Source organism: Oncorhynchus masou, chromosome 4, assembly GCF_036934945.1.
Source record: "Oncorhynchus masou masou isolate Uvic2021 chromosome 4, UVic_Omas_1.1, whole genome shotgun sequence".
NCBI lineage: Eukaryota > Metazoa > Chordata > Actinopteri > Salmoniformes > Salmonidae > Oncorhynchus > Oncorhynchus masou.
Window position 1 is genome coordinate 4,660,251 of NC_088215.1, and position 26,582 is coordinate 4,686,832.

A 26,582-nucleotide genomic window follows, 5' to 3' on the forward strand; every position below is an offset into this window, starting at 1 on the left:
TGTCAGTTATTAAACACATTATTTGTGGCCCCGCTCGTGCTTACAGTTTGTTGTGCATCTTCACGTAATGGCATCAGTTGGACCTTTTGATTTAGGTGTTATCCCTTGTTCTTAACAGTCATCACAATTTTTTGTCGCTTGCAACACTTCGCACAAACAAGTCGCTTGCTCGCAGCTGAAACGGATTTTGTGTGTTTTGTTTTGCTTGTTTTGCGAGTACATCTGCCCACCTGGCAGTTTCTACTTGGCTTGCGTGGAATCTTTGCTTGCTGCCTTGGTCCTCGTATGTCTCTCACTTAGCCCATGTGCTTAGACTCATGATGAAGTCTCTCCTGCTCGTAGGGTTCATGCACTGCGTAAACAACACGTGTGTTGATAGCAGCCAAGTCAAGCATGGTTGTAGAACCGTGACAGGCCAGCGGCGAGTTCCTCCTTTCACTGTACAGCTGTGCCATCTGATCCAAAAGATCCACAACCTATAGAATAAAGTAGACAACATTCGGGTTCTTTTCTCATAGATCAACTTATACAATGCGTTTTCCTGTCTATATATGGCGACGCATACAGTGGTGGGAAAAAAATACCACTTGTCATACTTGAGTAATTATCTATTTTAAGGTCTCAAAGTACATTTAATATATTTAAGTATCAAAAGTAAATGCTATAAATCCTCTCAAATTCCTTATGTTAAAGCAAACAGGACGGCATGATATTCTTTTTAGGGGAGGTAGCCCAGGGAACAATCCAACACTCCGACATAATTCACAAACAAAGCATTTGTGTTTAGTGAAACCACCAGATCCGAGGCAGTAGGGAAGACCACATGTTCTCTTAATAAATGTGTGAATTAGACCATGTCGCTGTCCTGCTAAGCATTCAAAACGTATGGGAGTGAAAAAGTACATGTTTTCTTTAAGAATGTAGTGGTAATCCCAAAATGTTTAAGTAGTACTTCAAAGTAGTTTTGCTTAACTTTACACCACTGGATGCATATTCTGATGAAATATCTTTGTTTGGTATTAGTTCATAATAGTTTTCTCTTTGTGTCCTTGCCGCTGGTGCTCATGATGCAAACGGTATTTCTTGCCATGCATTGGTAAAGTGTGACAACTCATTCTTCAGCACCGTTGTAGAGTACTGCTGATGTGCAGGTGCCTTATTTTGCACAGAGGGAGGGAGCTCCATTCTCGCTTTGTTAATGGTGCCAACCAGGCTTGTTTTCTTTGCAAGCAACTTGATCGCCAATGACTGATGTGAAGAAATTGTCCATGTTGACATTTCTCCGCTACCGTTTTGAGATTATAAATTGAATAGATGAATGACATGCCCTCGTTAAACTAGTTATAACTCCAGTTGTGTTGATGATATTAATAGGGGATAAGATTTGAACAACCACAGTGTGTTTTTATATAGACTTATTCAGGAATAGGTAAGGATGGCGGGGACATGACTTTAAAAACTTAACTGTATTTTGTGTCATTATGACACCATCAGCCTTTCAAGCGCAAGAGACCTAGCCATTGTCATGGACTTTTGATTTGACATTCCACATTTTAGTCATAACACCCCCAATCCCCCCCCAGATGTGGACGAGTGTTTCCCCAACCCCTGTGGCCATGGGGGCACCTGCCAGGACCAGGTCAACGGCTTCAAGTGCACCTGTCCCTTCCAGTGGAGCGGCAAGACCTGCCTCATCGGTCAGTCAGTCCTCTATCATACGGTCGTCACTATTTGGCCAAGTTGCAAAGTCTGACTTTGCTTCTTGGCCATCTCGCTTGAACCCTATCATATAACCACTGAGCTCTCATTCATCCTCTATATTCCCCCCTCCCTTAAAAACAACTCCTCTATCCCACAAATTCCGGCACCTCCTCTATCATACAACCACCAGGTTTGCTGTCATCCTCTATCCAATTTTTTTGTTTTACCTCCTATATCCCATAATCCCCATGCAACTCCTCTACCTATGTCCCTTCTATCACAGAAACAATTGTACTCTTATATCCTACAAACCTCAACCTTCTATCTCACAACAACAATCTCTATCCCACTACCACCTATATATCCTACTACCATAGAGAGAGTATTGATCTCTATGCCCACTACGGAGTTGGTAGATTATATACTTTATTTGGCCCACTGATACAGGATCAAATATCTCTTCTCTAATGGTTGAAGTTAGTTTCCTAGATCTGTGATTGAGGGCAACTTCTAACCACCTTGCTACAATTAGAGGATTTCCTTAGGACACAGATCTACGACCAGTTTACACTCTCCAAATCTGAACCTTAACCATTAGGGGGGGAATCTCCAAACTGACATTAGTTAAGCTTCTAAGTGGAAATTCATCATACCACCCTTGTCTTTTGGTGGTGCTCTAGTGTGAAGATTTAGAGCCATTCCATGGCTGCTTTTGGGATTCCTCTGGGGGCAGAGATAATGTGAGGTTTCCTAAGCCGGGGATCATCCTTTGAGGAATGGCCTTGTGTTTTTAAAGTGCTTAGAATGAGGAGTGAGTGGATGGGTGTCTTCACTGCTGCCTTGATCCACAATCCTTCACCCCACCTTGCACATTTTGTGTTTGTTTGTCCCCAATTGCCTTTCACCATGGGGACCGGCTCTGATGCGGTTTGAATGCGGACCACCAGAAAAGACCATAGAAATATAATTCCTAGAATAGGCATCCCCAAGTCAATGGGTGGGTGACGGGGGAAACGATTCTATTCCTATGGCTGCCGACACTTCGCAGTTGCATGCCGAATGCCCTGTAAGAGGAATGAAGGAATTAAATGTTTTGTGGGTTTCAGACGCCAATGAGTGCGAAGGCGACCCCTGCCTGAATGCCAACTCCTGCCGGAACCTAATTGGAGGGTACTTCTGCGAGTGCCTCCCTGGTTGGATGGGCCAGAACTGCGACACCAGTGAGTTATTATTATTTTTCTCGCTCTATGAAAAGGCCTGTCTCTTGTTCTAATGCAGAGGTGGGCAAGTCTGGTTCCAGGGAGCAGCAGGGGAAACAGGCTTTTGTTCCAGCCCAGCACTAACATGGGGAATTCAACTATTCATGGTTGGCAATTGAAAGCCTGATTATAGTTGAATTGTGTTCATGCCAGGGTAGAACAAAAGCCTGCTCACCCTGCCATTCAATCTCCAGAGTCTAAAGTTGCACACCCCTGTTCTAAAATGAAGCAATGTTACGTCAAGTGCCAGTAGCAACTTTAAACAACTGTTCTAGGGCCAGTTTTGGAAGTGAGTTTAGGACTGAGGCTGGCTCAGTGTTTTTTGTTGTTTTTTTGGTCCTGGACTAATAGTTCTGGAGTGGTCTGTCTGAAATTGGACGACAGAGTCATTGTCTGCTTGCACAGCCGGTAACGTCCAAATAACATGGGCGCTCAAACAATCGCGTGAAGCCCCAGCGCACCGAGGCCCCGCACGAATCGCACCTTTTTTTACCACCTATTCTCAAACAAGGCTGATCTTGAGGAAAGCTTGTGGGAAATCTTGACGAAGAAAGCCTTATCAAGGCCTCTCCTCGGCGGAGCTCAAATTGTATACGTTTATTTATTTTTATTTGATTGTTACAAATTGTTTCCGCAGATATTAATGACTGCCAGGACCAGTGTCAAAATGGGGGAACCTGCAAGGTAGGTTTATTGGGTTTCTCCCAAATGGCATCCTATTCCCTATATAGTGCACTACTTTTGACCAGAACCCTATCATGAGGAATAGGGTGCCATTTGGGACAGATGTGTTCCTATTTTTCTGGAATGTACCGGTCCTGGTCTATTGACATATTTTGGATAATTCCTGGCACATTGGAGTTGTTTTTGGCTGCTTTCTCTCCCTTCCCCTCTTTCTCCCCCCCTTTTTCCTTTATGGCAGGTTTAAAAAATGGCAAACTGCTGAGACATGCTTTCAGAACACAGACATGAGTTGCTCGGGCAATGCTAACAAAGAGTGGGGCAGAAGACATGAATGCTTGTGGAGGAGGGCAGAATGGGAGGGAGGGAATAGGCTGAAGGTCTTCATGACTACAATAGATCAGATTACCATAAACATTCTCGTCCCCTGCCAGGAAAAAGAAATGTCTTAATTATTTTCCAACCCTTTCACAATGGCTTGTTTTCCTTACCGTTCTGTACCTCACACAATCACTTAATTTTTTTCCTTTCTCCGTTTTCTTCCCCTCCCTAGGACAGGGTGAACGGGTACCGCTGTGTTTGTTCGCCGGGCTTCGGCGGTGAGCACTGCGAGAAGGATGTAGATGAGTGTGCCAGTGGCCCGTGCCTGAACGGCGGCCGTTGCAAGGACGACGTCAACGGCTTCCAGTGCCTGTGCCTGCCCGGTTTCTCTGGCAACTTCTGTCAGGTGAGCAGAGATTCACTGTGCCCAGAAGCCTACCCAGAGTTGGTTCAAGTCACCTCAAACCATAACACTGATCCAGGAGCAGATATTGCTGCATCCTGGTAATGGTTTATGGTTAGGATTGGAGGTAGCATAAGCTGATCCTAGATCTGTGGTTAGGGCCAACTTATCTTGAATAAATCCAGAGTAAGTTGCAGTCACCTCAAACCACTGATCCACAGTCAGATACTGTATTTCCCCATACCTTTTAATGATTACGGTTAGGATTGGAGATCCTAGATTGGTGGTTAGGGCCAACTTTCCTTGACTACCTCCCTCTCTCCTGCATGAATCTTCTCACCATGATCTGTTTTCATTGATATCCTCTTCAATAGTTTTTCTTTTTTGTGCCACCTTTCCATCCACCCCACTGTAGTCGCACCTGCGTTTCTCTCTGCAATCGTTTCTCTTTGCAACTCAAAACCGGAGCTTTGTCGCGCTTGTTAACACTTGTGAACCTTCCGTCTGGGCTAAGTCTGTCTTCTCTTTTCCCGCCTCCTCCAACTCTCCACCGCTAAGCGTTTGTTTATGGGTCTTTAGCAGGTTTCTGTGGGGAAGTCTACAATGGGTTATTATGGAAAAGGTCAAATGGCACGTATTACTTTACATGGCTTATGTCTAAACCATTCTCTGTTTTTGTTCTCGCCTTCTCAGCTGGATATCGACTACTGCATGCCGAACCCATGTCAAAACGGGGCCCAGTGTTTCAACCTGGCTACCGACTACTTCTGCAAATGTCCCGAAGACTATGAGGGCAAGAACTGTTCCCATTTGAAGGACCACTGTCGTACCACACCCTGCAAAGGTTCATATTTGCTTTTTTGGATCAGCCTTGTGCAGTTTTTACATTGCTGTAAAAGTCTGTTGGTTTTCAGTGTTAGACTAGCCAGTTTTGTCTAGCTTGGCTAATACTAATGAAGGCTAACCCAAACAAATTTAGGTCACTCATCTCACTTTGCTTTTTTACTGTAATTCTGAGAGTGGGGCTTTTTAACCTGTAGAGCCTGTAATCTAATCCACTAACTTGAGGCCATTGTGCTGGGTGTGTGTCACACCAGTGTGTGAAGACCTAAGGTGAGCAAGCCCGCGCGGCACAAACCCGTTCTCCGCCGGTCCCCCAGGGCCTCGTTACCATGGGAAGAGTTAAGATTTGGTTTCATGTTTTCAAGCCGCTACTGCTGCCAGACTACTTTTTTGACAGGACACTCCCTTTTAAGAACCCCCCCGCCCATTCCTCCTTCTGACAAATTGCCTCTGCTTCTTAAATTATTCCTCTCCTCCCTTCTATACTGTGTTTGTCTCCAAAACGCCCCAGAAAAATCTGGCAAACTGAAGTGCTCTGTGTGTGTTATTCCTGCTTAAAAACACAATAGACCCCCATTTTCTCTCTCTCTCTGTGTGTGTGTGTGTGTGTGTGTGTGCTCGAGCACATTTTTTAGAGTAATTAAGACAGTCTGATAAGGGTTTATACGCTTGTATTTAGTTGGACTACTTTTATCTAAACACATACCACAGATTGAAGAAGTTAGGAGGACTTTGGCATGTGTTGAATATTTATTTATTTATTAGAAGCTTTAGCACCCGAAGTGCTTGAAGTGCTTGTGAAGGTTTATACGATGTGTGGCAATGTCAGTTCTGTGCAATACATATAAACATTTGTGATTGCCATATATGCACACTGTCCTGACCTCACCCTCTCTCCCTCAGTGATTGACAGCTGCACGGTTGCCGTGGCATCCAACAGCACCCCTGGGGGCATGCGTCTGATTTCGTCCAATGTGTGCGGGCCCCACGGGCGCTGCCGGAGCCAGGCTGGGGGCCAGTTCAGCTGCGAGTGCCAGGAGGGCTTCACTGGGACATACTGCCATGAGAGTAAGTGACTCCCCCAGTTCCAATGGGTGAAGAACGGTGGATGAATGGCTGACTGGAGGATGGCTAGGGTGGTGGATGGATAGAGCCTTGGCTAGATGGTGGATGGCTAATGTGTGAATTAAGGGATCAATGTGGGGGTGTGGAGGAGGCATGAAGAGAAGAGAAAATGTGGCAGAATTATGAGGTGGATAGGGAGATGGATGGAGAATGGTATTGCAGGGGTGGTAGAGGACAGGATGGGCCCTTCTTGAGAAGCGGATCTTCTTTAAAAACCCTGCTTCGTTCCGACCACAAGAATCTTCCTCCCCGTTATAACGATTGTTCCTGGCGCTTGTCAAGATCTCTCTCTCTGTCAATACACACACATCCTTGGGTACAAAGCGTGCTCTCACTCCTGCCAAACCTGGCGACTTTGTTCTCACCAACACTTCTTTCAGGGGAGAGTGGTGACCCCCCCCCCCCCCTTGACAATAATTATTAGCTCCCTGTTTGATGGATGGCCGTTTTAGCTGCCAGCTCCCTAGCCCAGAGAGGTCAGGCGGGCTAGACCTGGCCCTGCCAGTCACTGGGTTATCAGCTCTAATGGAGGACTGGAGGCCCCAGATGAGGCCTATTCTGTCTTTCAGACACAGTCCTTGATTAATGACCCTGTCCAGCCTTCGCTAGCCTGTCAAGGGGTGGGGAAGTTGTTAAATGAGGGGGGTTCCATGCCTCCCCACCCCTAACTCTCATTTTCTTAAGCCAGGAAGTCTGCCTGTTCTTGCCTGGCCTTGTCTCTCCCACGCACTCACACACCCAACACCAAGCTCTCTGTTGTGGTTTTGGGTGACAGAAGAGGGAGTTTTGGGAATGGGGTTTTGGTGGGAGGTTACTTGACCGGAGACGACAGCTAAAATAAATGGGGCACTAGGGAAACGGCAAAGCCTCCGTTGGATGTGTAATGTGGAAACAATGTGAATTGTTCATGTGTTCTAAGAAGCTGTATTAAAAACGGAAATGGTAAATAAGTCCTTGAAGGGATTTCATGGTGCACGTCTTGATTGCGTGGCTTGATATTGTGAGGAATATGCAGTCTTTTGCTCATGTTTCCTCTTTCTTTCACACACTCTCAGATATAAATGACTGTGAAAGCGGCCCGTGCCAGAACGGGGGAACGTGTATTGACAAAGTCAGCCTGTACCAGTGCATCTGTGCCGAGGGTTGGGAGGGACCCAACTGCGACAATAGTAAGTTAATTTTCCTCTCTCCACACTGTTATGTAGTCATATTTGTTTATATGAATTAATGGATTTCACTTTCTTTGACCCACCGGTGGATAATACATTGAAGTTATATACAAGTTGCCTACAGTCACCCCACAACGTAGTACAAGTGTTCGTAAAAGCTCATGGTTCTTTTGTTTGTATTATTACAAAGGTATTCATACAGTGGTACACAAGTCTATACATGTGCTTATGCATTACATGCAGGTGGAACAGTGCATTGACATGCCTCTTAATATTGAAGACTTGTTATCAGCATTATAACGTCTGGTAGGCTAAACATAACACTTCCATATTGCATTCCTAATGCATAGGCAACACCCAATGTGCTACCAAATAATCCTGCTTGTTTCAAGCCTTCAAGTGACAGGGGATATGGATGATCATTAGGCCCATGTTGAAACTTTTCTGGTTTAAAAAAAGGATTAGGTGTTGGGTGGCGACGTCAGCTGTCGGCGCAGCTACATTTTAGAGAAAATTGGCTTAAATTCTAAAATGCCTCTACAATTTGCTGCAATTCTACACATTTCTCCATGGAGCTGAGATTCTTTTTTTTGTTGCCGTTTTTAAAGCTAATTTCTTGGAATTATAACATTTTTTTGCCATACAGTTGCGAGAAAATGTTTCACTTTTAAAGCTAGTTTCCTGCAATTCTATGCATTTTGCCATGGATAATGCGGTGTTCTTTTGCTCAAACATAATAACAAAAGAAATACTGCTGAGTTAATTCCCAAAATAATGTTCTATTCTCCCTGACACTCTAGCTTTTATTTTGGTGATTTGAGAACTAACAAAGATAACGGTATGAAAAAACTATATAGGTCCATTTATCTTTTATACATACTTGAAAACCAGATGTTGTCATTGAATTTTACACTTAGTGTTTTTCCATTCTGAAAATTTGACTTATGCGACCTGGGGGGAAAAAAAGAGTTTAGGCAGCCCGACAAGGATTAAAATGGCAGAAAAATCTCCATCTTTTTCTTTCTCCGTGAAAGCCGAACAGGCAGTTTTTTTTAGTTTTGGCATTTCATGTTTGTCTCTCTTGTCTCCTCAGACATTGACGACTGCAACACCAACCCCTGTCGTAACCGTGGCACGTGCCGGGACCTGGTGAATGACTTCTACTGTGAGTGTAAGAACGGATGGAAGGGCAAGACATGTCACTCAAGTAAGCCCCCCCTTACTACAGTATCGCACATTTTTTTCCCGCCCTGGGGCGGCCGTGTGTTTTGATGTAAGCATGTGTGCATGCTTGTACGTGTTCGAAAGGGTGTGTTTGTGCCTAAATTAAACCTATATATGCAGGTATGTGTTGGGGCCTAATGGTTTCCTGACATTGACTATGAACGGTTGCTAACGTCTTTTTTTGCTTCCAGGGGAGAGCCAGTGTGACGAGGCGACATGCAACAATGGCGGAACGTGCTACGATGAAGGGGACACCTTCAAATGCATGTGTGCTGCCGGATGGGAGGGTTCCACCTGTAATATAGGTATGTAGCATAGCCAGCAGTGCTAAATTATTGCAGCTAGCTCTGTAGCATTTTCCAGATAGCTGGCATGTTGGCTAAAGGTTGTGTTTGCTTCTCCAGCTAAGAACAGCAGCTGTCTGCCTAGCCCTTGTGAGAACGGAGGCACCTGTGTGGTCAGTGGAGACTCTTTCACCTGTGTCTGCAAAGAGGGCTGGGAGGGCCTGACCTGCAACCAAAGTGAGTGATCCCAGAGTGTGTCCTCCCTTGTTTAGTAGAAAATTGTAGTTTTTTTTTTTTTTTTTTTTTTGCACTATTAGTTCATAACAACTTGATAGTGTAATATTCAGTTGCACTACATTTTAATCTGCCATAGTAGATGAGTACAGTCTGGCCTTTGTCCATTATGTAAAAAATGTATCTAGCTAAATCTTAACAATAGGAAACGTTTTATATACTTTTTATTTTATTTCTTAGATTAATGGTATGTGACCTCAGCTAGCCACACACATCTTGAGTTAATATTCAAACATTCACTGTGTTAGAGGTCGAGCGATTATCATTTTTCGATACTGATTATTGGAGGACTAAAAAAAGACTGTCGGTTAATCTGACTATTTTTATTTTTTAAATAATATATATAATAATATATATATACATATATCACATATATCACATATATCACATATATCACATATATCATATATATATCACATATATCATATATATATCACATATCATATATATATCACATCATATATATATCACATGTATCATATATATATCACATATCACATATCATATATATCACATGTATCATGTATCACATATATCACATATATCATATATATATATATATATATCATATATATATATATCACATATATCATATATATATATATCACATATATGATATATGTGATATATATATGTGATATATATATATATATGATATATGTGATATATATATCACATATATCATATATATATCACATGTATCATATATATATCACATGTATCATATATATATCACATATATATATATATCACATATATCATATATATATATATCATATATATATCATATATCATATATATATCACATATCATATATACATATATCACATATATATATATATCACATATATATATATACATATATCACATATCATATATATATCACATATATATATATATCACATGTATATATATGATATATATATATACATATATCACATGTATCATATATATATCACATGTATATATATATATATATATATCACATGTACATATATATCACATGATCATATGTGATATATATATCATATATCACATATATATATCATATATATATATCACATATATCATATATATCATCATATATCACATATATCACATATCATCATATATCACATGTATCATATATCACATCATATCATATATATATCATATATATCATATCACATATATATATCACATATATCATATATATATCATATCATATATATATATATATATATATATATCACATGTATCATATATATATCACATGTATCATATATATATGATATATATATATATATATATGTATATATCATATATATATATATATATATATATATCACATGTATATATATATATATATATGATATATATGTGATATATATATATGTGATATATATATCACATATATATCACATATACACATACTGCTCAAAAATAAAGGGAACACTAAAATAACATATCCTAGATCTGAATGAATTAAATATTCTTAAATACTTTTTTCTTAACATAGTTGAATGTGCTAACAACAAAATCACACAAATTATCAATGGAAATCAAATTTATCAACCCATGGAGGTCTGGATTTGGAGTCACACTCAAAATTAAGGTGGAAAACCACACTACAGGCTGATCCAACTTTGATGTAATGTCCTTAAAACAAGTCAAAATTAGGCGCAGTAGTATGTGTGGCCTCCACGTGCCTGTATGACCTCCCTACAACGCCTGGGCATGCTCCTGATGAGGTGGCGGATGGTCTCCTGAGGGATATCCTCCCAGACCTGGACTAAAGCATCTGCCAACTCCTGGACAGTCTGTAGTGCATAAGTCAGCGGGACATGATGTGCTCAATTGGATTCAGGTCTGGGGAACGGGCGGGCCAGTCCATGGCATCAATGCCTTCCTCTTGCAGTTACTGCTGACACACTTCAGCCACATGAGGTCTTGCATTGTCTTGCATTAGGAGGAACCCAGGGCCAACCGCACCAGCATATGGTCTCACAAGGGCTCTGAGGATCTCATCTCGGTACCTAATGGCAGTCAGGCTACCTCTGGCGAGGACATGGAGGGCTATGCGGCCCCCCAAAGAAATGCCACCCCACACCATGACTGACCCACCGCCAAACCGGTCATGCTGGAGGATGTTGCAGGCAGCAGAACGTTCTCCACGGTGTCTCCAGACTGTCACGTCTGTCACATGTGCTCAGTGTGAACCTCCTTTCATCTGTGAAGAGCACAGTGCGCCAGTGGCAAATTTGCCAATCTTGGTGTTCTCTGGCAAATGCCAAACATCCTGCACGGTGTTGGGCTGTAAGCACAACCCCCCACCTGTGGACGTCGGGCCCTCATACCACCCTCATGGAGTCTGCTCAAACGGTCAGAAACAGACACATGCACATTTGTGGCCTGCTGGAGGTCATTTTGCAGGGATCTGGCAGTGTTCCTCCTGCTCCTCCTTGCACAAAGACTGAGGTAGCGGTACTGCTGCTGGGTTGTTGCCCTCCTACAGCCTCCTCCACGTCTCCTGATGTACTGGCCTGTCTCCTGGTAGTGCCTCCATGCTCTGGACACTACGCTGACAGACACAGCAAACTTTCTTGCCACAGCTCGCATTGATGTGTTATCCTGGATGAGCTGCACTACCTGAGCCACTTGTGTGGGTTGTAGACTCCGTCTCATCCTACCACTAGAGTGAAAGCACCGCCAGCATTCAAAAGTGACCAAAACATCAGCCAGGAAGCATAGTAACTGAGAAGTGGTCTGTGGTTATCACCTGCAGAATCACTCCTTTATTGGGGGTGTCTTGCTAATTGCCTATAATTTCCACCTGTTGTCTATTTCATTTGCACAACAGCATGTGAAATTCAATCAGTGTTGCTTCCGAAGTGGACAGTTTGATTTCACAGAAGTGTGATTGACCTGGAGTTACATTGTGGTGTTTAAGTGTTCCCTTTATTTTTTTGAGCAGTTTATTTGTAATAATGACAATTACAACTGCAACAATACTGAATGAACAATGAACACTTATTTGAATTTAATATAATACATAAATAATGAAACATGTTCAATTTGGTTTAAATAATGCAAAATACAGTGTTGGAGAAGTAAAAGTGCAATATGTACCATGTAAAAAAGCCAACATTTTAAGTTCATTGCTCAGAACATGAGAATATATGAAAGTTGTTGGTTCCTTTTAACATGAGTCTTCAAGTTTAGGTTGTAGTTAGTAACATAATATTTCTCTCTATACCATTTGTACCTTATACCTTTTTAGTATTGTCAGCCTTATCTCGGGAGTTGTTGGCTTGAAGTCATAAACATTTCTGTGTCTCAAGCATTGCTAAGAGCTGCTGGTGTAACGGATGTGAAATAACTAGCTAGTTAGCGGTGGTGCGAGCTAAATAGCGTTTCAATCGGTGGCATCACTTGCTCTGAGACCTTGAAGTAGTGGTTCCCCTTGCTCTGCAAGGGCCGTGGCTTTTGTGGAGCGATGGGTAACGATCCTTCGTGGGTGACTGTTGTCGATGTGCGCAGAGGGTCCCTGGTTCGTGCCCGGATATGGGTGAGGGGACGGTCTAAAGTTACAAAGTTCCCTAGTTAATATTGCCTGCTAACATTAATTTCTTAACTACATATACAGGTAAAAACATAATATACTTGTGTATTGATTTTAAGAAAGGCATTGATGTTTATGGTTAGGTACATTAGTGCAACGATTGTGCTTTTTCCGCGAATGTGCTTTCGTTACATCATCACCTGTTTTGGGAAAGTTGACGTAGGCTGTGATTCAATGATTTTAACAGGCACCGCAAAACAAGTTAGTTAACCTAGTAATATCATCCATGTGTAGTTAACTGGTGAGTATGTGAAGCTTGATAGAAAAAAGGTAAGTTTAAAGCTAGCGAGCAACTTACCTTGGCTCCTTGCAGCCACAAGGTCCTTTTGATGCTGTACTTCCGTAACATTTGGTCAGCCTGCCACCCATTCTCCTCGAGGATTGCAATGTCCAAACGGGCCGATTACCGATTTGTTATATGAACTTGAAATCGTCCCTAATTAATTGGCCCATTTTTTTTTTTTTTTTATATATATATTTTTTTTTTAATTTTTTTTTTTTTTTTAAATCAGTCAAACTCTACTGTGTCTAACACAATTTTCTCATTTTACAGATTCCAACGACTGCAATCCCCACCCTTGGTAAGTCAATCCCAAGCCAAGTTAGACCCAGTAAACATATCTGCCCTCAGGAATGTCCTGTTGCTGATAACACTCATCGTCAACAAAGAGCCACAAACAACTCACGTAACCCTGTTTGCTCAAGCCTTCACAATCAGACATTGTACCTTGATCCGCTTCCTCTTCGACCCAACGCCATTTTTAAGAATAATATAAATGTATCTGTTGAACTGTTTTTATGGTGAAATCATTTAATGCAGAGGGAATTCTTGAGTGATGCTTATTTAGATACTTCCTAAAACATGGAATTATATTTCCAACCCGTTTAGTAAATTCTTATTGGTTAAGAGCTATGACCCCCTGACCTGTCTCTCTCCTGTTCTCTGCAGCTATAACAGTGGAACCTGTGTGGACGGAGATAACTGGTACCGGTGTGAGTGTGCCGCAGGATTCGCAGGACCAGACTGCAGGATTAGTGAGTGTTAACCCTTTGCGTTCCTCTCCCCCCACCCCACTTACTATTCTTAAGCTGTGACAAATGTCAGTTAAGTCGGGGCTAAATCAGGTTTGTCTTTTGGATTTGGTGGTGCTTGTAGGACAACACAATGGAGGACGAGTCTTATGAGATGGCTAGAAAAGTTCACGCTGCTGTTAACCCTTTGATCCAGTTAAAGAGTGCTCAGATGGAGAAGTTGATCACCTGCACTCATTCCCAATGATAACTTGACCACCCAGAGTTAGTCCAACTGTTAACTAGGAATGAAACTAGGGTAGAGTTTGAAAGTATTTGATCTTCAAATGTTTTTTTTTGTTACGAAGTTATACTACTTTGTAATTAGCACAGTTTGGTCTGTGGCTCTGGGAAAAATATCAGTCTAAGGAAAATGGTTCCAAGACGTATCGTGTTTAATTTGGAAGTCTGACTTGTAGTCACTGTCTGTTAGTCAGTAGGCTAGATGGACTGATGCATATAGATTGATGAAGTGACAGAAATGGAGTAGTACCCTAACAGTTACCAATCTGGTCCCCTCAGACATCAACGAGTGCCAGTCGTCGCCTTGTGCGTTCGGCTCCACCTGCGTAGACGAGATCAATGGCTACCGCTGCCTGTGTCCACCAGGGATGGCCGGCCTCAGATGCCAAGAAGGTAAGACCTATACCCCTCCATGTGTTTCTTTGGTGGCTCATACTGGCTTCAATAAATACATTTTCCATCATGAGCAGCAGTGGCAAAATTCAACAGGGATAATTACATGACAATGGACTGTATTTTAGTTGGGAACTTAGTCTGAATGTTTGTTCCTTGTGCTGTAGCTCTTTAGGTGGTCTTTACCAAACTATAAACAGGACATCAGATTAACAATGTATAAGTGTACGGTACAATAGCTTTATTAACATCACAAGAACCTAAGTCTTAACAAGAGTCACTGTTGGTGTAAACAGTCAACCTGAATAAAACACAGTACATCTAGGATTTTCAGCATCTATAGCAAATGTTCAATCTTGATGAGACTAAAATTGTCCCGCTTTGCAGTTGCTGGGAGACCCTGTGTTGTCAGCGGTCTGGTGGCCGTGGACGGGACCAAATGGGACGACGATTGCAACACCTGCCAGTGCCACAATGGGAAGGTCACCTGTACAATGGTATGAAACCACAGGTTTTCCGACAATCTGTTTTTTTTTTTGTTTTGTTTGTACTATATTCAATCCCCATAGTGATGTGAGCTAGCTATGCATTGAATGACCACAAATTATCACCACCACTGACCACATTCCTGTCCCCCTCCAGATCTGGTGCGGTCCCAAATCCTGCCGGGTCCACAGTAAAAGCCACAGCGGTGGCGAGTGCCCGGTCGGTCAGATGTGTGTGCCCGTCCGGGACGAGTGCTGTTTTGTCAAGCCATGCCCCAGCCAGGGCGAGTGCTGGTCGGCCTCCCACAGTCCCAAGCCCCATGCAAAGTGCCACCCCGAGAGCCACTGTGCCAACGTCACCTTCACCTTCAACAAGGACACCATGCCACAGGTGAGTTGGTGCAAGCCACATCATAAAAACCATTTGTTCAAACTTAAACTCGGAAGTCAATTTAACCAATGGCAAAACCATTGTCACATCCAGTTTGGCAGCATTTCATATTCCTTTGTAAGACTAGTAGCAGTTTGCAGTTTTTAATTAACTGTGACGCCGATACTTTAATACTTGTGAACTTATACATTGAACCTTTTGACCTCTGTGTGTGGTAGGGCTTGACTGTTGAGAACATCTGCAGCGAGCTAAGGAGTCTGTATGTGGTGAGGAACCTCTCGTCAGAGTACTCGGTGTCCATGACATGCGAGCCATCGGCCACAGCCAACAACGAGATCCATGTAGCCATCGTAAGTACCGCTTGGTAAAAATGTAGCCCTCAATTCCATGATTGTCAAGAATAAGCAAATGACCATTTTGAAACATACATTAGTCATTTAGCAGACAGTCTTATCCTAAGAATAACTACATTCGCATAAGGATTCATTTATCCTGTTTCTCACAATATACGCAATATTCTTTCAAATGCGATATATGGAAGTTACAAGTTTCTTGTACGAAGACTTAACTCTTAGTTTTTTTTTTTTTTTTTTTTTTTTTTAGTCGACAGAGGACCCCAGAAGAGGCAAGGCCCCTATCAAGGAAATCACGGACAAGTTCATAGACCTGGTCAGCAAGCGAAACGGCAACAGCACTATCACCACAGCCGTCATCGAGGTCCGCGTCCAGAGGAGGCAGAGCCACAACCCCAATGGTGAGCGCACAGGCAGCCATTTTTTTTCTGCAAGGACCTTCACTAGTAGTGGGATGGTTTTATGTACCTAGGTTTGAAAAATTCCTGAGCATTTCCCATGTTTTCCAGAAATCCTGGTTGAAGTATTTTGCAGTTCAAATTTTTTAATTGGAAGAGGGGGAAGATCATATTTCTGCTGCGGTCAACTTCTGCTTAAACTATAGTTTTTGATATCGGAGTCTCCCTCCTTTGTTCTAGTCTTCGATAACTAACGCCTTCCCTCCCTTTCTCCTTCCAGCAGACTACCTGGTCCCCCTGCTGGTGTCCGTAGTCATCGTCATCTGGCTCCTGGCTGTGGTCTCTGCTTTTATCTGGTGCCTCAAGCGGCGCCTAAAGCCCAGCACCCACACGGGTGTCAACACCCAGTCGTCGTCCCCAGCGACGACAGCCGAAGACACAAACAATGCAGTCAACAACGTGCGCGAGCAGCTCAACCAGATCAAGAACCCCATCGATAAACACGGTCTGACCAATGGCCTACCCCCAGTTAAAGAACACCCCAACCACCACCACTATCACTATGAGGACAAGAACTCTCTTATCAACGCCAAAATTAGAACAAACAACTCCGACGTGGGTAGCCACCATTCGGATGACGAGGAGTCTGAGAAGAGGTTTCAGAAGGCTAGGTTCCCAAGGCATACGCCATATACGTTAGTGGACCGGGAGGAGCGGAGCCCACAGCCGCTCCGCACGGCCGGCAAACACTCCAACTGGATTAACAAACAGGACAACAGAGACTTGGAGTCGGCGCAGAGCTTAAACCGAATGGAATTCATTGTATAGCGCACAGCTTGGTGACCTTGGCCTGACCACTTCAACTGGTGTCTCATCGTTGGAAGGTCAGCTGAGGGGCGCTCCAAAGTTGTTGATGCTGTTGTCATATTTTTGAATCAAAAAGTTGTGATTTACCCTTCACAAAGAAGACAAATTTCCATGTGTTTAATTTATGTTTCGACAAGCTGGCTCACACTGGCAATAACGGTTGGCTGTGGTTTGGCTGGATTTCCTGGTGCTGCGTTTGCATTTTTTTTTTGTTTTTTTTTTGAAAAACCAGTTAACTTCGAGGCGGCACTTCTGTAAATGGAAATTTTCAATGTACGTGTAAGAACATCTCTACGTTGTTTGGTAAGCTGCTGTCAAAGGCTTTTTACAGGCTTTTACCCGGTAGTCATACGAATTGTACAATTTAATATTAATGTGGGTTTGGCGTCCTAACTGGTTTTGTATTTGTACGCGCTTCCGCAGCACCATACCACAGCAACTTTCAAAACATATATTATTTATTTTTGTTTGGGGCAGGTTGAGTCTGTCAGCAGTTGCTGTCGATATGAAGAATTGTCATTGTAGAATGATGTATAGATCTGTAAATATTTTTTTTTATTAATCATTGTGTATATTTGATTTATTAACTTAATAATCAAGAGCCTTAATATCATTCCTTTTATTTATATGCATTGTTTAGATTTGAAGGTTTGACAGCTTTGTAAGCTTACAACTTCCTTATTTTTGAAAATATCGTTTCAATATATACAGACATTGACCATTTCTTGTTGTTTTGGCTCTGTACTACAGTAATTAGGATTAGAAATGATACAATGACTGAGGTTAAAGTGCAGATGGTCAACTTTACTTTGAGGGTATTTTCATCCATATCGTGAAAACTTTTTTTTTTTTATGAACTTTTTCTGCATGGTCTACCCATTTCAAGGAACCAAAAGCATTTGGACAAATTCACTGTTTGTTTTAAGTTTAGTATTTAGTCCCATATTCCTGGCACGCAATGACTACATCAAGCTTGTGACTCTACAAACTTGTTGGATGCTGTTTCTGTTTATTGTTTCAGATTATTTGCTGCCCAATGGAATGGTAAATAATGTCCCATGTGTATGGCGCTTGCAACGCCAGGGTTGTGGTTTTGATTCCCACGGGGGGGGGGGGGGGGCAGTATGAACCAGTACAAAATGTATGCACTCACTACTGTAAATCGCTCTGATTAATAGCGTCTGCTAAGTGAACTAAATATTGTCATTTGAGTCACTTATTGTAAATATGAATATAATATTTCTGAACACTTCTACATTAATGTGGATGCTACCATGATTACATATAATTGTGAATGACGAGTGAGAATGTTGGAAGCACAAAGATTATACCAAGAACATGTTAACCTCTCACCCTTACCAATAAAGTGAGCAAAGCATATTTTGTGGAGGGTGTGAGATATGCCTCAACTTTCTCACACATAATTATTCATGTTTTTCTGTAATCATGTTAGCCACCACATGAATCAATGAAAATACCCTCAAATTAAAGCTGACAGTCAACAATTTAACTTCAGTCATTGTATAATTTCAAATCTAAAGTGCTGGATTACAGAAACAAAACAACAATGTTTCACTGTCCAAATACTTTTGAACCTCACTTTGTTTCATAAATGCCAAAAGTGTTCTTGAAAGAGTAGTTTATTTTTGAACAATTAGATGGTCATTTTTGTCCACACACACACAAAAAAATGTTTTTGTACGATGTCTGTTTGATACCATTTCTATGGTTTATTTGCCAGGACTCTTTTGTAAGTACTTAAATGTAAATGGAATGGCAGGGGAAAGGATAAAATAACACGGGTCATTTGAAACAACGCAATGTGGCAGACACATTGCTTGCCAATTAAATACTTTTAAGGGAACTTTTTTTTTTTTTTGTAGCCTGATGTTTGAATGTACAGCATAACAAGTGTCAAGAACAGGAAAAAATGTCCTTAGATCCTTTGTAAAAAAAAAAAAAAAAAACTTTCGATGTATCTGATTACTTTGCATATATGGTAATGAACTCTAATAAATGGTGGAATTTGTTTTGAATGGCATGGTGCCCCAGGTGGGTGGAGATTTCACTTAAGGACCAATGGAATGGTCTTCAATGAGCAAATTCGCGTCACCGGGCCATGCAAAACTAACTCGACCATTGAGATACTTGAAACGAGGAGATCCAATAAGAACACTGTAGAACTGTCATGTGACACACAGCCTTTCTGGATCGGACGGAGACCACAAGGCTGTAAACATATTTATTTTTTGTTTGCCCTGAAAATCATGATATAAGTATGTGTACATTTCACTTTAGTGTGTTAAGAACTTGAGAATTAAAGTATTTTTGGGGGGAGGTTGTTCCTGGCAAGTCTTTGTTTTGTTTTGGAAAGTAATATTTATTAAAATATTTTGTACAAAAACAGCTTAGTCTTTTTTCTCCATTGCTTTCTGGGGCAAATGGTCTGCCTGGTGGCGTAAGTTGGCGGGTGTAGACTAGACGACATGGTGGATTTGCTGTTGAGTTTTGAACAATGACGAGCATTTGTGTGATTTAGGCACAAAGGGGTGTGGTATATGGCCAAGTTCATATGAGCAACGCAGAGTGCCTGGATACAGCCATTGGCCATATACCAAAAACCCAGAGGTGCCTTATTACTATTATAAAATTGTTTTGTCATACCCGTAGTATACGGTCTGATACCACGGCTGACAGCCAATCGGCATTCAGGGCTTTGAACCACCAAGTTTATTGCAATTATACAAATTACACAAACTTTGTCATTGGGAGGAGAAGGATAGCCTACTTCTCATGTAAAAGTAGTAGTGAAAGTCTTCATGATCTAGTGATTGAGGTATAATCAGAGGATTTGGGAGTTTAGTCGTCTTTTTGGGATTGCGGCCTCGCCTCCCCTGTTTTTATTATTTTGGGATGCAAAAATGCAGAGATCATTGTTCCCAACTCTCAAGTTATGTCCCAAATGGCACCATATTCCTTATTTAGTGCACTAAAGTCTCTCGATGTGCAAAACTGATAGAGACATACCCCAAGCGACTTACAGCTGTAATCGCAGCAAAAGGTGGCGCTACAAAGTATTAATTTAAGGGGGCTGAATAATTTTGCACGCCCAATTTTTCATTTTTTGATTTGTTAAAAAAGTTTGAAATATCCAATAAATGTCGTTCCACTTCATGATTGTGTCCCACTTGTTGTTGATTCTTCACAAAAAAATACAGTTTTATATCTTTATGTTTGAAGCCTGAAATGTGGCAAAAGGTCGCAAAGTTCAAGGGGGCCGAATATTTTCGCAAGGCACTGTAGGTAACAGTATCCTTCCCAAACTCGCACTTTGCCAAGTTCAGGGTTAGAGAAGCAGCTGCCAACCATTCACATACTACCCTTAGAGAGTCAGCATGATCTGACCACTCAGACGAATAAATCACTAGGTCATCAAGTTATGCACTACAATTAGGAATGCCAGCTAATACGGAGTTAACCAGTCGTTGGAAAGTGTCTGGTGCATTTCGCATCCAAAACTGTAGGAAGTTGTCTGGGGTCACAAAGGCAGAAATCTCAGAAGCACGTGAAGTTAACGGAACCTGCCAGTAACCTTTTAAGAGGTCCAACTTAGTTACATACTTAGCAGCACCAATAGTGTCGATACAGTCGTCCAGTCAGGGTAACGGGAACGAATTTGGCATTGTGACAGAATTTACCTTTCGATAATCCGTACATAATCTGGAAGTACCATCAGGTTTAGGAACCAGAATGCAAGAAGAACTCCAAAGGCTGGAACTTGGCGTAGCCAGGTCATTCTCCAACAAATATTTCACCTCATCCCTCATTATCTTCCTCTTGGAAGCGTTGATACGGTATGGGTGTTGCTTGATAGGTGTAGCATTTCCAACATTAATGTCATTTTCCAACACGTTTGTGCGAGTAGGAACGTCATTAAAGAGACATGGAAAACGGCGTAGTAGCCTCACAATATCATTGGCCTGTCCATCCGTTAAATGAACCAGACCTGACTGGATAGACAGCAGCATTTCTGAGTTGGGCAATCTAACACACTGCTGTTGAGTATTGCGCAACTCCAATCCATCAACATCATCAATACGACAGTCCACTATCAGTCCACTACTAGTAGTAGCAGAGGAGACAGCAGTACCTTACTCTGTTTTTGAACTATCTAACTGTGTGATGGGTCGGGTGTGGTAAGCTTTCAACATGTTAATGTGACACACACGAGATTGGCGTTGTCTATCAGGAGTTTGAAGCGCATAGTCAGTTTCACTTATTTTCTTTTTAATTAAATAAGGACCAGAGAAACGAGCTGACAGTGAAGATCCTGGAACAGGTAATAACACCAGTACTTGGTCACCTGGCTGTAGTGGATGAGAAACAGCCTCTTTATCATAGTGTCTTTTCATGCTCCTCTGCGAGGAAGACAGAGCTTCCTTTGCGAGAGCGCAAGCTTGGTGTAGGCGCTCACAAAAGCGACTAACGTAGTCCAACACATTCTCGTCTCCTGTACACAACTCTTGGGACAAGAACTGTTCTTTAAGGACTTTCATTGGTCCTCTCACTGTGTGACCAAACACTAGATCAGCCGGGCTGAAACCTAGGGACTCCTGCACAGTTTCACGAGCAGCAAACAAAACTAGAGGAACTCCCTCATCCCAATCTTTCTCAGATTCCAAACAATATTTACGTAGCATAGACTTCAGTATCTGATGCCATCTTTCAAGCGCACCCTGAGACTCTGGGTGATAGGCGCTTGACACACGGTGCGTAATTGACAAGGATTTTAACACCTGCTTGAAGAGCTTGGATAGGAAATTGGTACATTGATCGCTTTGTACCACCTTAGGTAACCCAAATGTTGTGAAACATTTTATTAAGGCTTTACTCACTACCGGGGCTGTAATCCTTCGCAGAGGAATGGCCTCGGAGTATCTGGTAGCCATACACATAATCGTTAACACAAACTGGTTACCCGATTTTGTCTTCGGTAACGGTCCGAAACAATCAACCACCACATGCTCAAATGGTACACCTATGACAGGTATGGGACAAAGAGGAGCGGGAGGAATAACCTGATTTGGTTTTCCTGTTATCTGACATGTGTGGCATGTCCGACCGAACTGAGCCACATCTTATTTTAAACCCAGCTAAAAGAAATGCCGAAGGATCCGATCATAAGTCTTTGTGATTCCTAAATGACCAGACCACTGGTGATCATGAGCAAGGGATAACACATTTTTTTTCGAAAGGCTGTAGGAATCACTATTTGATAAACAGCATTCCAATCTCCACACGCGTCAACATGGGATTTCCATTTCCGCATGAGGAGATTACCATCAATGAAGTAAGCCACGTTCTTCTTCTTCACATCTTCCAATGAGACAACACTAGAAAAACATTTAGCAAGCTTGTTGTCAACCTTTTGGTTAGCAATCAGCTGCTCACGAGTGACTGGTAACTGTATTGCATCAGCAAGAAGTTCAACGTTCTTTGATTCTTTCCTGAGCTGTTTGTCAGAGGTTATCAGCTTCTCAGAGGTATCACACAATCCATCCTCTTGATCATCCTCTTTGAACAGAACAGTGTGCGACAAATCTCTCTCATCACCCTCTTGTCGTGCCTGAGCACGAGTGACAGCACAAGCGGGGAACACATGTGGATAACTCTGTGCCAGCTCATTCGAGAGAGAGTGGTCACTTTTATCCAATACTTCCAATATGGGTACTACCTTTCCTCCGGTAATATCGTTACCCATTATAAAGGTCACACCTTTCACTGGCAGCATAGGACGTACCCCAACTCTGAATATTCCACTGATTAACTCAGAGTGTACTTTCACAAAGTGCAATGGCACTGGGACAAAACCCATTTCAATACCCTGCACTAACACACTGGAACCACAGTATGTATCGTCAGATAAGGGAAACACATCAGACAATATAAACGACTGCGCCGCACCAGTATCTCTAAGGATTTTAACCAGACGCTGAGACGCGTCGTCATTCGTTAGGGACACAAACCCCTCAAAAATGAATGGTTCATAACTGCGGTCGGGGACTGAGACTTTCAAACTACAGTTACCCTGAGGCACCTGTTTAGTTGCAGACCTCACAACCGTACGAATTAGAGCAACACCTGTTGGCGGCTTGGCACGAAGAGGCATCCCTTGTTTGCGTTTAAGCAGAAAGCAATCATTAATCATATGTCCCACTTTATGACAATAGAAACAGGAACGCTCATTCTTCTGGCGTGCTTGATATACTATTGCTGGCCGACTAGGGCTAAAAGTAGGCAACTCTGTGGCTCTACTCTCAGTTTGAGCCGAAAATACACTCTTGTGCGTCAACACAAACTCGCCTGCCAACACAGATGCTTCTGACAGAGAGGATACTTTCTTTTCGTTTAGGTAAACTACAATACGTTCGGGTAAGCAATTTTTTAACTCTTCCAACAAGATTAACTCCCGGAGAGAGTTGAAATCAATTACCTTACTAGCAGCATGCCATTTATCAAACAGATTTCCCTTGTCTCTAGCAAATTACTAGAAGACTTTCTATGAGACCTAAATCTCTGTTGGTATGCCTCAGGCACAAGCTCATAGGCACGAAGAACAGTAGCTTTGACCACTTCATAATTCAAACTGTCCTGCAGAGGTAGCGCCGACAAAACCTCTTGGGCTTTACCAGTTAATTTACACTGAAACAATAGGCACCATCAGGCCATTTCAATGCAACAGCTATTCGTTCAAATACACAAAAATAGGAGTCAACCTCCGACTCTCTGAACAAAGGTACTAAGGCAATCTGCCTACTAATGTCAAACGTGTTTGAGGACACAGCAGGTGAGGACGACTCACTAACAGTGACAGCAGGACCAGAGGCTAGCCTCGCTGTCTCTGCCTCCAGTTCCTTCTGGCGCATTTTAAACGTCATCTGCCGCTGTTCTTTATCTGCCTCAATTTTACACAACTCCAAATGCCGTTGTTCTCTTTCTGCCTCAATTTTACACATCTCCAACTGGAGAGTCTCTCGCCTAATTTGGGCTCTCCCTTCCGCCTCCAGTTGTAACTGTGTTGAACGGACATCCCTCCTGGCATCACCGGTTGACAGTGGGGAGAGTGGATCGAAACGGGGCAATGTGGCTGGCGCTTTAGCCTCGCCCTCATTCTCAGACACCAATGGGCTTACAGGAGCAGCAACATCCCCTGCGGGGGTAGTAGGCTCAGGCAGCGGTAACACAAGCACCTGCTCTTCCAACAATACATTTAACACCAGCTTTTTAACCTCCGCCTTAACTAAACTCTGCAGAATCGATATTGAATAATGGTCAGCCAAGGTCATTAAATCAACTCTACGACATTTATCAAAAACCTCCCACGAAGGGTTATCCAAAAAGGACTTCAACTCAAAAGTAGCCATCTTAAACTACTTCACAAGAGCCAACGGAAATAGCAAACACTAATGCTACCTCAGCTATAACGTTCAACACTGAACTATACCACTACAACAATCTGCATGAGCGGCATGGGTGTCAGTAAAGACATATCCCGGATGAGCCCCCACTTATGTTACGAATCCCTTTTGGCCCGACAGTCTAGGGGGGGATGGTAATGAGACCCGTAACATAACTCATGCAAATTATAATAATGACAAAGTAAAAGTGAGAAGGAAAAACCACAACAACTGAAATCTACCGTCAAACTTGGGGTTTATTGGAAAACACACGGTAATGGGGGGGGGGAGCAGGAAAAGGGGCTGAGCTGGACCCAAGGAAAGAAATAATAAGTATTCAAAAACACACCTAAGCTAGACTTGCCTATTTCAACAACAGCTAACTAACTAACCAAAAAATACAGTGGGTGGTCCGCCCAGTTCTAACTAGTGTATTTAACAAAGTTTACCTACGGGTAGTGTATGCCCATGGGCGACTTGTCTTGTTTGGTGAGGACAAAGTGATATGGAGGTGCTCAAACAAAAGAGAGGTCAATACATAAAGAGAGAGTGAAACAGAGAGACCTACAGACATGGCATTTACAGAGAGATTGAGCTCCACAGCAAACAACTGACAGGGTTTTTAAACAAAGAGAAAGGAACGGTGATTGGGTAGGAAACAGGAGGAGGTGTGTCTTCTGATTGATGATTGGTGACTGATTGGGGAGTGATGATTTTCACCTGTGAGGGGAGAAGGAGAGAAAAGAAACACACACACAGGATACACACACAGGATACTTGTATCCGTAACAGGGATTTCTTATAGGCGTCCGGATTAGTGTCCTGCTCCTTAAAAGCGACAGCTCTAGCCTTTAGCTCGATGCCGATGTTGCCTGTAATCCATGGCTTCTGGTTGGGATATGTACGAACGGTCACTGTGTCCCCACAGTGTCATCCCTGACATCGTTGATGCACTTATTGATGAAGCTGATGACTGAGGTGATATACTCCTCAATGCCATTTGATGAATCCCGGTACATATTCCAGTCTGTGCTAGAAAAACAGTTCTGTAGCGTAGCATCCACGCCATCTGACCACTTTCGTATTGAGAGAGTCACTGGTACTTCCTGCTTTGGTTTTTGCTTGTAAGCCGGAATCAGAAGGATAGAAATATGGCCGGATTTGCCAAATGGAGGGCGGGAGAGAGCTTTGTATGCATCTCTGTGTGTGTGGAGTAAAGGTGGTCTAGAGTTTTAAAAAAGAAAATCCTCTAGTTGCACATGTGACAAAAAATATATACTGTATATATTTGGTCAAACTGATTTAAGTTTGCCTGCATTGACCTCTTATGGCTGCGATCCCCGTACAGGGATCAACATCAGGGGACATTTCAGAGAGACAACTAAAAATACAACGTCGTAACATTAAACATTCTTGAAAATACAAGTGTCTTACATCCTTCAAAAGATTAGAATCTTGGTAATTAAACTACGTTTTCCGATTTAAAATAGCTATTACAGAGAACAAATACCATGCTTTTGTTTGAGAAGAGCAATCAACAACAAAAACATTTTCCGCCATGACAGTTTTTACACATTCACATCTGAAGGTAAAATTATGACTTACATTCTGATGTCTTTCTCTTATATCTCTTCCTGAGGGTCCCAGTGATCAAATGAAGTGCCGTTTTCCTTGATAAAATCCATTTTTATAGCCTAACTCGAAACATTTTGTAAACCGTTTGTGCCGTGAATTCCATCTCTTTTTACGAAGCATTCGACATAATTACACACAGTAGACAATCGTTTATCTAGTCATGGTTGGTTTCAGTGTATTCCTCTGAATGTTTGCAACACAGCCAAACTTGATTGTTTTTTTTGCGGGGAGTATTGACCTAAGTGAACTGATTTGAAGACAACGAGCAATGACTTCATTGCGCACCAATTATTTTAGCGAAGCTTCGTTGATTGACTGTATTTCTGCCCAATGACCACTGATCTTCTTGAAATATAGCTGGGTAGATAGCCAATGAGCTGAGGT

At 42.2% G+C, this 26,582-nt stretch overlaps 1 protein-coding gene across 3 annotated transcripts in view; it reads left to right on the forward strand.

The window, feature by feature from the left end:
- The window catches only part of LOC135521931 (protein jagged-1b-like), a 33,738-nt gene extending 14,228 nt beyond the window's left edge, over positions 1-19,510 (forward strand). For 2 of the 3 annotated variants that reach the window (XM_064947753.1, XM_064947766.1), the window contains exons 9-26: positions 1,584-1,697; positions 2,808-2,921; positions 3,598-3,644; positions 4,195-4,368; positions 5,059-5,209; positions 6,112-6,276; positions 7,389-7,502; positions 8,596-8,709; positions 8,918-9,031; positions 9,131-9,247; positions 13,459-13,486; positions 13,855-13,940; positions 14,499-14,612; positions 15,000-15,109; positions 15,255-15,488; positions 15,707-15,838; positions 16,092-16,242; positions 16,520-19,510. In XM_064947753.1, the coding sequence (XP_064803825.1) occupies positions 1,584-1,697; positions 2,808-2,921; positions 3,598-3,644; positions 4,195-4,368; positions 5,059-5,209; positions 6,112-6,276; positions 7,389-7,502; positions 8,596-8,709; positions 8,918-9,031; positions 9,131-9,247; positions 13,459-13,486; positions 13,855-13,940; positions 14,499-14,612; positions 15,000-15,109; positions 15,255-15,488; positions 15,707-15,838; positions 16,092-16,242; positions 16,520-17,067 (2,627 nt within the window). In that variant the 3' untranslated portion in view covers positions 17,068-19,510. The remainder of the gene's footprint in view (positions 1-1,583; positions 1,698-2,807; positions 2,922-3,597; positions 3,645-4,194; positions 4,369-5,058; positions 5,210-6,111; positions 6,277-7,388; positions 7,503-8,595; positions 8,710-8,917; positions 9,032-9,130; positions 9,248-13,458; positions 13,487-13,854; positions 13,941-14,498; positions 14,613-14,999; positions 15,110-15,254; positions 15,489-15,706; positions 15,839-16,091; positions 16,243-16,519) is intronic. The other variant, XM_064947759.1, reaches the window with a different exon arrangement.
- Positions 19,511-26,582: the final 7,072 nt, after the last annotated feature.